Source organism: Apis mellifera, linkage group LG1 (genome assembly GCF_003254395.2).
Source record: "Apis mellifera strain DH4 linkage group LG1, Amel_HAv3.1, whole genome shotgun sequence".
Taxonomy (NCBI): Eukaryota; Metazoa; Arthropoda; class Insecta; order Hymenoptera; family Apidae; genus Apis; species Apis mellifera.
In genome coordinates, this window is record NC_037638.1 from 12,299,978 (window position 1) to 12,311,963 (window position 11,986).

The window sequence follows — 11,986 nt, forward strand, 5'->3', positions numbered from 1 at the left end:
TCCTATCCTATTAATGGCTACATACGAGGAAGAGAATAAGGATGGTACATACATTCCAACTTGTTACACGAAAGCAAACACATATTGGACAATCAGTTTCATCTTATTCACAATAATTGTATTCTTTGTAATACCATTCTTGATTTTGGTAGTCCTATACACGGTTATAGCACGCCATCTGATGACGAATCCAACAATTAGCCGTGGCTCGTCGAACAACTTGCTCAAATATCGCAAGCAGGTAATGCTCATGTTAGGAACAGTGGTACTCTGTTTCTTCCTGTGTCTATTACCATTTCGAGCATTAACGCTTTGGATCTTAGTTGTCCCGATTAAGGTGATTCTCGATTTTGGTATCGAGCGTTACTTCACTCTGCTCTATTTCTGCCGAGTGATGTTATACTTGAATTCCGCCATTAATCCTATTCTCTACAATTTAATGTCAACGAAATTCAGGGAAGGATTCCTTAGATTATGCGGTTTGGGTCCTAATAGAAGAAAGAAGAAGAAAACGTCGGACAAAACTGGTACTTATACTACTGGCTCAACCAATTGCAGTAGTAACCACTCAGACTTCTGGAGACGACATAGCAGTAATAAGAGCAGCAGTGTTACGGCGCCGTGCAACAATTCAACCATGGAGAAACAAACAAAAGTACCACTTCAGACGACGGTCATTAGCGGAAATATTGTTAGGAAAAAACAGGAAAGTTACGTTTGAAGGAATGGATAGTATGATAACTTTTTAAGACTGTGATCATTCGAATCATTCCATAATATTTTAATATCATTCGGTATTGTTCATATTTATATGTGGATTGTATTTTATAAAATATTTATATATTAAAACTAATATGAAAAAAATTAAAAGATGATTCTAATTTAATCATAGGTTACTAAATAATATTTTAATACTCACTTTGTTCTTATTATTTATATCTATTTTTATTATACTATTTATATCTTCTATAATAGACTAGAATAATCTTAATTAATTAGGTATCGCAAAAGATTATTTTTTAATAATAACTTATTTAAATTATTTTATTTCTTATAAAAATATCAATCTACATAAGATTATGAACGATACATTAGGATCGAATTATCGTTACATAAAATTTTGGAATCTGTGATCACTAATTATGTAAATGTTTACCGCATAAGTATTATAATGAAGAATAAAAAATATAGATGAAAGAAAGACTAAAGATAAAATATAAAGTAGATGAAATTGGATGATTTTTTAAAAATCAAGTGGATATTTGTTTACTTTATTATTTGCTATGTGACATTATTTATTCAAATCTTGTTGTAATTTTTACAATCGAATGTAAATAATATTTAAAATAACATACTAATTTTCTACAAATGTTAATCTTGAGTTCCTATGCGCTCATTGAAGAATAATTATAATAATTATTATAATTAAGTCAAATGCTGTGTTTCATCATTTTATATCAATCTTAAATATAATTATAATAACTATTATAAAATAATTAAAAATATTTTTAAAAATATATAAAGTATAGCTATTTTCCATGTATTAAAATTACTGGAAAAGTGATGAAACTAGTCTACAAGCTTTAAATAATTTATTTAATAATAAATATAACAAGAAATATATACATTAATATTTTTGCTGTAATTGCGTATAATTATTAACACTTTATTGCTCATAACGTAGCAATAAATAGCAAATTGATTTAATTATATATTAAATTATTCCAGTAATCATTAAAATTGTATAGCATTCTTTCTCGGTTCCTATAGATATATATAACAAAATTTGTATTTTATTTTTATCATAAGAATCAATTGACTGTTCCTAATCAATTGCAGAAGTTAATTTTCAATCGTTCACAAATTTATTATTAATGCTTAATAATACGAAATATCCAAGAGAAAATATTATTTTTATTATGCAAAATATACGTTTCTGTAAATATTTTGTAAAATAAAGAAAATTTAAAATAATATTAATAATGTCAAATTTTTTTTAAATTAATTTCCAAATGGTTAAATCGAAGATAATTAACACAAAATAAACAAAATAAAGAGCTGAAATAAATATATTTTATATATCATATATTCTAATTATAATAATATATAATTTAACAATATAGTTGATAATTAAATAAAATTAAATATAATAATTTTAAATACAACAATAAAAGAAAATTTTAAAATATATTATTTTATTTAAGATGTATCAAAAATATTTTAGATCAACGAACACAAAATAACGTAATCAAAACGAAATTATTTTAACAAATTAGAATTCTCATAATCATATTTCATAAATATTATATCGTGAGCCAAATTGTCAGATCTCACAACTAAAGAATATATATAATAACCTTTTGATTCCATGAAATCGATTAAACTTCTCTTACCACTTTCAACGTGAGAGAATTCCACCGAAAATGTCTGAAAAGTAATCCAATTTTTAATTTTAAATTAATAATTTGTTGTATCAATTAATACTAATTAATCACCTCTATGTTTATCATGTCAAAAGGAATTGTTTTTAACACCTGAAGCTCATGGCCCTCTATATCAAGGCTGAAATAATTTATAGTAGTTATGTTAAGAGCAAACATTAAATCTATGAAAGGAAAACATTGAACTGAAATGTGAACGCCATTGTGGACAACATCAGCAGAATTTGGTAAATGAATGTCTGAAGCATTTGGTTCGTGTAGTCGGCCCACGTTGTTCGCCATTAGGAAGAAATTCTAAAAATTGAATAAAATAAAGAATATATATAATGAATATAAAATATTTTAAAATCATATTTAATTTTATTTATTACATAATTTGTTTTTATAGTAAATTACGAACTTTCGTACCACCGAGGGATATGGCTCAATGGCAAGACACGTTGGCGTTAGGTAAGCCCTTCTATTTTTCTTCAACATTTTATTAAAATTTATAGGATCTGCTTCTATCAGAAGACCACTCCAATTAAAGAATCGTTCCAATACCAAGGTATTACTTCGAGTTTCTCCATCATAAGCACCACATTCTACGAAGAAACCATTTTTCTACACAAAATTAATATTGTAATATAATAATTATAACAAAATTAATATTATTAATATAATAATTAATATTAATTACTTCAAATAATAAAAAAGATTTAAATGTTTTGAGGCTATTATAATAATATTTTTTATTTAATTAAATTCATGTTCAAAAGAAAAATATTAATTGTGATGATTAATTGATAATACCTTATCTTTGAAAATTTTTCGAATAACACTCGCTTGACCCATTGATGGATCATTGATCTCTGGATTTTCAAGATTATACGAATAATTCGGATTGTATTTCCAAAGTATCCAATATCGTCGAATATCGGTTATGTATTGCTGCCAATTTGTTGGATTTGATGGTGATTGTATCTTATTATTATACCATTTAACGCCTAACAATAATCATAATAAATTAATTTAATAAAAAAATTTAATAAAAAAATTATGCAAATATTTAGAATTAAACTTTTAGAAAAAATTAATTTACAATTAAAATTAGAGTATGAATACATATTATGAATATTTCATGAATCGTTTATAGTCTTAATCGTGCAATATTACACGATTAGGTAACATGATCATATACATGTAGACTTACATGTGTTTAATTAAATTAGAAACTACACAAGTTATGTATATATATATATATATATATATATATATATATATACATAGCTTCATTAAATATCATCAAAAAATAACATAAAGAATAATAAAAATTGTTTTTATTTCTTTTCGAAAAGTTTCATAAAAGTATATTTATAATACTTTATAAAAAAAATCATTTAATATATTCGAAATGAAAAATAGTATGAATTAATTCAGTTTTAAAATTATATAATATTAATGATAATTAATATTACCAATTGAATATTGCTACTAAATATTCAAAAACAATTATGTATAATTAATAATTTATTGATTTTTTAAAACAAATCAATGATACTTATATCTTGTATTAAAATTTATTTTATAATATCAATTTATACATATTTATTTTGATCCGATTTTTTAATAAATAATTATATTTACAAATATGCAGAAAAAATCAACAGATGGTCCATAATAATCGTATTTAGATATATGTAAATATAAATTAATATTTCTTATTATGATTCTATATCATTATGACTTGCACGCGATAAAACTATGTTGCATAACATAGTCGGGGTCATAAAGGTAGTAATAAATGATCAATAAAGATTATTTTGAATGATTAAGATATAAATCACAAATTACAATTCATAAATCAATTTATATCAATTATAAATAATATCAGTAACTTATTAGTTTAAGAGTAATATTACACAACACTATTACATTGAAGAAGTTTTAAGTTCATAAACATAAACAAAACATATAATATACATATATATGTCTATTCTTATTATGAAATCGTTACAAAATTAACCTAAATAACCTAATTAATTAAATGAATTAACCTTAATAAAATTAAGATTTCTTCTAGTATATAATTAATAAATAATAACAAAACAAGTCAAGAAACTTTTTTAATATTTTATAATTATTGCTCATTAATTTTTCCATAAAAATAAATTAATAATTGATTTTCCACACTCACCGTCGGTAAAGTTATACCACCTATTCAAAACTGTAACAGTAAAAATAAAGATAAGTTAAAGATAAAAATAAAGTTATTATCAATAATATCGTAAAATTTCTTATTCACATATCAGATATAGATAAATAATAATAAGATATCGTCATATATTTTTACAACTTTAAAATAGAAAAAAGAATAAAGATATTTTTAATAAAAATTTCTAATTCAAATATTCAGGCAATTTTTACTGATAAATTAATATATATTTTTAATAATAATTTTTAATAATAATTCAAAAAAAAGTTACTTAAATTATTTTAAATATATAATTAAATATATAATAAATATATAGTAAAAATATTTTTTATTTTTCTTATGACAATATCTATAACTAATTTATAGCAAAAAGAGATTTACATACCATCCTGATCTAGCTCATCTAAATATGTATTACGTTTTATCTGATCCAAAGGAAGATAGGATGCGAATAAGAATTGTTGAATTAAAATAATTGACACGATGCCTAATAAAGCGATAACTGCATACCATTTCCGTCCCCAAAATGTTCTGATAATCCAAACGTGTGCACATTGACAGCATTCAATATTCGGCATTTTTTTAAAGGATTATAAAATGGTAATAAATTAGTGCTATTTTATAAGTAATGATGGACAAACCAATAAAAGGATGTAGTCCACGAAATTGTAACAAGAGACTGACCTCTTAGAGAATAATTCTTGGATCTTTAACATTGCTCGATCGGTAGATATATGTAGTGTGATAAGTGTTCAAAATTATATTTATATTTTCATGAATCACTAATAATTTTTGACAATGTCCTCTTCAACTTTTGACAATTCAAACTTTAAACTTTCATCCTCATCCCACTAGTTATTTTATATATACATTTTATGTCATTTTATATATATAAATAGATTAATTTTTTTATAAGAACATCGAATGTGTGTATTTGTAAATTCATTATATCTTTTAAATTTGTTAAAACTTTATATTAATTATTTTTTTATAAATTTTTTGTCATTAATAAAAATCTTTGGTAAAAATTATTCAACTGATTTGAATGAATGATGCAAAATATTCTTATTTACTACTTTTACTTCAATCGTCAAAGTAGATCGTTATATATTTTAATTGAAACATTGTTTTAAATATTGTTTATTTTTTAATCTTATTGATATTTAATTAAATTTCAAATTAAGCGAAATCTTGATGTTAATTAATTGTTTATTGTTTTAAATATATATTTTAAAATGAATAAACAGAGGTTATGATCAAGAAATAACACATAACTGTAACATAATCACTATAAATAAATACACTTATATTGCACACACGACACATGCACATTTTTTTAATCATTCAATCATTTAAATATCATTAACGACACAAAAAAACGAAAATGAATCCGATTTAATAATATTGCAATTGAATTCTAAATGTTACATGCGCTCTTAATTAAAATTCTTAATTTAAAAAATTTTAAATAAATAATAAGTTTACACTCAATAAATCATTGAGAATGCTCAAGAATACTCAAATATTTATATATACTGAATAAATTAGAAAAACAAAAAGAAATAAAAATTCATTTAAATTTAGTCTTAACAGTACTAAATTTAGTATACTGTGATATAGCCGCATACTTACAAAATAACTCAGGTTAAATTGCGATATTGGTTTTATATTCCATTTATTAAATAATAATTAATAAATAAAATATAAAACCAATATAAATTAATTTTAATGTACAATTAATAGAGAATAGCAAATATTAAATAACAAATATTTCTCACGTTAAATTATTCCAATAAAAACAATATATGTACTTTACGTGCATATTTCAGCAGTATTTAATTATATGGATAAAATTTAATATGAAGATACATGCATATTATGAATAAATAGAACAAAATTATATATATTAATAATATAATATATCTATAAATAATAAAATATGAAACATATTTTTTTTTAGTGAAAAAAAATGTATTAATCAAAACTAATCTTAATGAATTTTATCCACAGAGTAAATACAAATTATCAAATGCAGGTAAATAATTATTTATTTTCGACTATTGATAAAATCGAATTATGAAAATATTTTGGATATTCTAAAAAAAATATAAAATTATAAATTATATATAACAATACCTTTCTTCTATAATAAAATTACGCAAAATTTAATTGATTAATATGCAAAAAATGTAAAAAAAAATCTATAACGAAAATAATCATTTATATATTATTAAAAAATAAAATAAAAGATATATGATATTTGAAAGAAAGTGATACGTCTTTCTCATACGAACGTTATAGAGTAACTGCAAGCGTTTGCTCATTTCCTTATCTATATATCTTTCAATCGAAATATGTAATATATGGTACATATATGTATGTCATATATACAATATGTTCCATATAAATAAAATCTAAACTAACCTAAATTATGATTACTTTTTTATAAATAAATAAAAATTTTAAATATTGAATATTATTAATAGTTATTAAATCTAATATATATTTAATTGTTTAATTAAATAAATTTACTTTTTACATTGACACATTTAAATAATACAGTGATGTGTTAGGTTATATATAATATATAAATATATAAATATATTTTGTTTTAAATATTTTTATAAGAATAATTCATTCAATATTAAAATTTATAAATAAAAAATCTAATAATTGAAAAAAAAATGGCAGAAAAAAGTCATTGTATGTATTTTGTAAAAAAAAAGAAACGTTATTGTCGTATGACAGTAAAAAAAGGAAACAAATTTTGTGGTGAACATCAAGAAGATTCATTAGATTCATTAGATTGTTTAGACAAACAAAAATTTCAAAATAAACGAATAAAATGTCCACTTGATCCAACACAGTAAGTTTATATCTTTTACTATAAATATTTTATAAAAATATAAAATTTAATTAAATTATTTTTAGTACATGTTATGAGTCTAAGATATCTAAACATTTAAAAGTATGTAATGCAAAGCGTTTAATTGATACACAACCATCATTTATTGTAAAAGGAATTAATTCCAATGAAATATGCGAAACATTACAACGTGTTCCACTTTCTGAATTAAATGAACTCATTATAAATACAGTTATAGATAAAATAAAAAATGTTTATGGTTAGTAATTCTAATTTATTTAAAAAATCTTTTATTATAATTTTAAATTTTAAATATAAATTCATGTATTTAAAATCAAACTTAAACTTAATCTATAATTTTTTACTTTTTTTCATAGAAAAATTACCAGAATTTCCTGAAATAATATTAGAGCATCAAATACTTAAAGATAAAATAAATGATGTTTCTTGTGGAAAAATTGTTAAGAAGCATCTCATTCAAAATTCATCATTATTATCACATTTAGAATGTGCAAATCTTATAAAAGATAATACTTGTTTTATTGAATTTGGAGCAGGAAAGGGCAAATTAACTTATTGGTTAGGACAAATAATAAAGAATAAAAAAGATTGTTGTATATTATTGATAGATCGTTCAAGTTATAGACATAAGAGTGATAATAAATTGAAGAATGAACAATCTGCTCTTATAATAGAAAGAATACGTACTGATATTGCTGATTTGAAATTAAATGCTATATCAACAATTCAAAAATTTAAAAATAAAGTTGGTATTGCAAAACATCTGTGTGGTGCAGCTACAGGTATATTTATAGTTTTCTTCCATATATTTCATTCTATTACTACAGAAATTATTAATATTATTTTATAGATTTAACGCTTAGTTGTTTAGTTCATGCAATGCAAAATGAACCAAAATGTAATGTTATTGGATTAATTATTGCGTTTTGTTGCCATCACAAATGTGAATATAAATCATACGTTGGAAAAGATTTTTTAAAACAATGTGGATTTATACCAAGTGAGTTTACAATTTTATGTAGCATTGCTAGTTGGGCAACTTGTGGTTCTGTTTTAAACAAGGAAATTGAGACTTCAAAAACTCAAAATAATATCAAAAATATAAGGTACAATATTTTTAATTTTTAATATTTTCTCTTTGCTTTTTTTTATTAAATATGAAAAATAATAAAAAAACACATTATATTTTTTAGTACAAATATAAAAACCTTAACTTCGAATGAAAAAGAAAATATCGGCCGTAAAGCAAAATCGATACTAAATTGGGGTCGTTTGGAGTATTTAAAAAATGTTGGATTTCAAAGTAACCTTATTTATTATACTACTTCTGATGTATCATTAGAAAACATGTGTATAATAACTACAAAAACTCAAATATAGTTATTTATTATAATAAATATAAAATAAACTTTTTGAATCAATTTATATATATTTATCACGCATACAAATATCGATCCTTAATAAAATTTATTCTATTTACCTATACGATGACCTAGATATTTTTGTTTTGAATATAATCGTATTTTTATTATATAAAAAAATTATTACATTTTATTTTCTATTTTTTATGTAAAGGATCAATATCAATATTATTATTATATATCAAATTTAATATCAAATCAATTAAAATACATATAATTTAAGTATAACTATTTTATTGTATCGCTACATGTGAACACTGCACAAGGCATTAATTTCTTTTACTATATATAACGCCCCGCCCAAACACAACTTTGTGTAACAGTTTCTATTGCACCAAATGATATTCGTATTCAAGATGATTACGTCGTTAAATTAATATTACAAAAATTATATATATATTTCTACTATAACAATAAAAATTTAATTAATAATCAATATAAAATTCATCAGTAAAAGAATTATTTAAGGTACGTATTATATAATATTAACATTTTAATTTGATAAAATTGAAATTTCATGATTTCATTTACTATGAAATCATTTCATGATATTTTAAAGATATGTTAACATTATATTTCTTATGATTAATTTTTTAAATATAATATAATCAAAATTTTTATAACGAATAAACATTTTAAAATAATTCTAATTTAATTATATGATTGATACGCCACGCCTTCGTTTCTCTAAGTACAGATGACGCGAAATTTACATTTTTAAAAACTGGAATTTTTGAATTAAAAAATTAAATATTATTTGCAAACTTAAACAAGATACTATTTTGCTAATTAGTAAATGAAATTATTTAAAAAAATGTATTTATTCCCTTCAGTCGATTTTTAAATTAATAGAATTAATTGATAAAAATTTATTAAAAATTTGTTATTAAAAGTTTAAGCATTGAAGGGAAAATTATCTTTGTTTTTTTCAGAGGAATCTTTAAAATTTATAAAATGTCCATTTTAGACGAGCGAGAGGATTATCTGAAGAATCCCTTCTTTGTGAAGCATGAATATGGTGATTTTACACCATTTTATGTCACTGTCACTATCTGTTCTCTACTATTTGCATTTTTGTGCATTCTGAACATTGGATTTTGTTGTTCGCGCCATCGATATTATTGGCAGAGTCCTCATACTGGTGAGTTTCAATATCAATATAATAAAATATTTTATTTTCAATAATAATCTTATAATGAACATTATTAATATTTATTTTTTTATTTAATTAGGGAACAGATGGATTCAACCATTATGGACAGTATTACCGCATAAAACACCACCTCTGGATTTAACTGAATTAGAACCAGGACGTGCTTTTGAGGCACAAGAGAAACAAGAAGTTTTACAATATCACGATCCAAAGCCATATGGAACTGCACCACAAACACAAGAATATATGGAGATGCAAAAACGTGAGAGTGAAATTTAATTAAATATTAATTTTGATATTTTATATATATATAAGTGAACAAACATTCAAAAGTCGAATTCAAATATTCAATTAAAAACACTGTACAAATTGATCTATATATAATAGTCAAAGCTGAAAAATAGCTGTACAAAGTAAACAAAAACTATACATTTTTAAAAATCATATCAAGATGGGACTGCACATTTTTTGGCCAGCAACCACTTGTTTAACACTTTTTGTTGTGTGTATAATAATAATCTTATTAAAATATGGTTCACAAATTTGTAAGGTACGGCATACAACATTGCCATCTGACCGAGAATGGGAAGAGAAAGCATATTCACGAAAACTTTCAATTTCCATGGCATAAAGTTAGATAGATATCACCATATGTTTTCATATGTCATCTAATTCATAATAGCAAAGAATTTAGATTAAAATTAGGATATATTTTAACATATAGATATATGCTTATTTTATATTTAATAATAACATTTCAATTAAAAACTATTTTTCACAAATATGCTTTGAAAAAATTACTTAAACACTATACATATGTATAATATACATATGTATCAGTGTTTTATTTTAAAATAATGTAATTGTGTGCCTTAAAAGATAATTTTATATATTACCTTTTATGCATTTTAGGATAAGAAATTTTAATGAATCTTCGTTTATCTATATAAAATATCATTGTTTGTGTCATGAAAATTAATTTTTTTTCCAATACAATTTTACAATTAATAATTAATTAAAAATGAAAGAATAGATCATATATTTGTTTAAACAATAATTTTAAGAAAGTAACAGCAATAATTCTTACATTTTGTAAGTTGATTTGAAAATATATTTCATGACACAATATAAAAAAAAAATAGAATATTTGTAAAGAAAGACTATGTAACTATATTAAAAGATAAAGATCCGTCCCATTTTTTAAGATTTAGTATTTTTTATAAAACAATTTTATAATTATCTGCAAACTTTTGTATTTTTTTATATGTTTTTCATATAAATAAAAAATGCTTATCTTTACATAAAATATACGTACATTTAATGTATCTTCTATTAATTAGGAATTTGATTAATTTGTGTTCACTAAAAACATAAAATTAATCAATAATTTTTATATATAATATTTAGTTTTTATTGACAACATTGGATTTTTATTACATGTGTAATGGTTACACAATTATTTAATAAGTAAGTAGATACATTATACAATTTTTTCGTTCAATTATAACGTCAGCTTGTAAATAAATTACTGACAATGATTTCGCACGAGCTACGAGATATTTAATTTGGAAATATGAATTTGATTTGATTGCCTAGGCAACTAAAACTTAAACTTCCTATTAAAGATATCTTTTTTTTTTTTTTTTTTGAATTCTTCTTAACTAACTAATTTTTCATTTTTTTTTTCTTTTGATCTGATATAAATTCGTTCGCTACTATACTTTCTATAGAAAAGTACCGAACAGAATTCTTCTTCATTTATGATTTGATTTTAAATTCATCAACGAGTTTAATCTATATATCAACATGGATGCATAATGATTAAAAAACTTTGAATGGTATACTTAAAAGATCAATAACATTTTTGGAAAGACTTTTGATTATGTTGCA

General features: G+C 22.2%; 5 protein-coding genes across 16 annotated transcripts in view; 4 read left to right on the plus strand and 1 right to left on the minus strand.

Annotated features, from left to right (window-relative positions):
• Window positions 1-975, plus strand: part of LOC724495 (ecdysis triggering hormone receptor) — a 100,483-nt gene extending 99,508 nt beyond the window's left edge. For 6 of the 8 annotated variants that reach the window (XM_026446020.1, XM_026446018.1, XM_026446032.1 and 3 more), the window contains one exon: window positions 1-975. In XM_026446020.1, the coding sequence (XP_026301805.1) occupies window positions 1-721 (721 nt within the window). In that variant the 3' untranslated portion in view covers window positions 722-975. The other 2 variants (XM_006570080.3, XM_006570081.3) reach the window with 1 other exon arrangement.
• A 1,203-nt stretch (window positions 976-2,178) lies between these two features.
• Window positions 2,179-5,562, minus strand: LOC100578708 (protein Star). 4 transcript variants are annotated; one of them, XM_026444147.1, is made up of 8 exons: window positions 5,320-5,560; window positions 5,146-5,166; window positions 5,021-5,060; window positions 4,618-4,647; window positions 3,234-3,427; window positions 2,850-3,044; window positions 2,496-2,735; window positions 2,179-2,427 (listed from the first exon to the last, which is right to left on the minus strand). In XM_026444147.1, the coding sequence occupies exons 2-8, from the start codon at window positions 5,146-5,148 to the stop codon at window positions 2,260-2,262; spliced, it is 870 nt and encodes a 289-aa protein (XP_026299932.1). In that variant the 5' UTR covers window positions 5,149-5,166; window positions 5,320-5,560; the 3' UTR covers window positions 2,179-2,259. The 4 variants fall into 4 exon arrangements, with proteins under 4 accessions (XP_026299932.1, XP_016773390.2, XP_016773391.2 ...); XM_016917901.2 differs by having other exon boundaries at window positions 5,021-5,166; window positions 5,320-5,561; XM_016917902.2 differs by lacking the exon at window positions 5,320-5,560 and having other exon boundaries at window positions 5,146-5,298.
• Window positions 5,563-7,289: 1,727 nt separating this feature from the next.
• LOC724635 (tRNA:m(4)X modification enzyme TRM13 homolog) lies at window positions 7,290-8,953 on the plus strand. The gene is made up of 5 exons (XM_001120526.5): window positions 7,290-7,501; window positions 7,567-7,760; window positions 7,879-8,304; window positions 8,373-8,628; window positions 8,716-8,953. Exons 1-5 carry the CDS (start codon window positions 7,320-7,322, stop codon window positions 8,900-8,902), a joined length of 1,245 nt encoding a protein of 414 aa, XP_001120526.3. The 5' UTR covers window positions 7,290-7,319; the 3' UTR covers window positions 8,903-8,953.
• A 235-nt stretch (window positions 8,954-9,188) lies between these two features.
• Window positions 9,189-11,986, plus strand: part of LOC724680 — a 48,805-nt gene continuing 46,007 nt past the window's right edge. The window contains exons 1-3 of one of the 2 annotated variants that reach the window (XM_026445859.1): window positions 9,189-9,411; window positions 9,876-10,084; window positions 10,176-10,358. In XM_026445859.1, coding sequence (XP_026301644.1) covers window positions 9,898-10,084; window positions 10,176-10,358 — 370 coding nt within the window. In that variant the 5' untranslated portion in view covers window positions 9,189-9,411; window positions 9,876-9,897. Of the gene's footprint in view, window positions 9,412-9,875; window positions 10,085-10,175; window positions 10,639-11,986 lie in introns of those variants that run through there. The other variant, XM_006570089.3, reaches the window with a different exon arrangement.
• Window positions 10,516-10,766, plus strand: LOC113219319. Its single transcript, XM_026445868.1, has one exon. It carries the CDS (start codon window positions 10,548-10,550, stop codon window positions 10,725-10,727), a length of 180 nt encoding a protein of 59 aa, XP_026301653.1. The 5' UTR covers window positions 10,516-10,547; the 3' UTR covers window positions 10,728-10,766.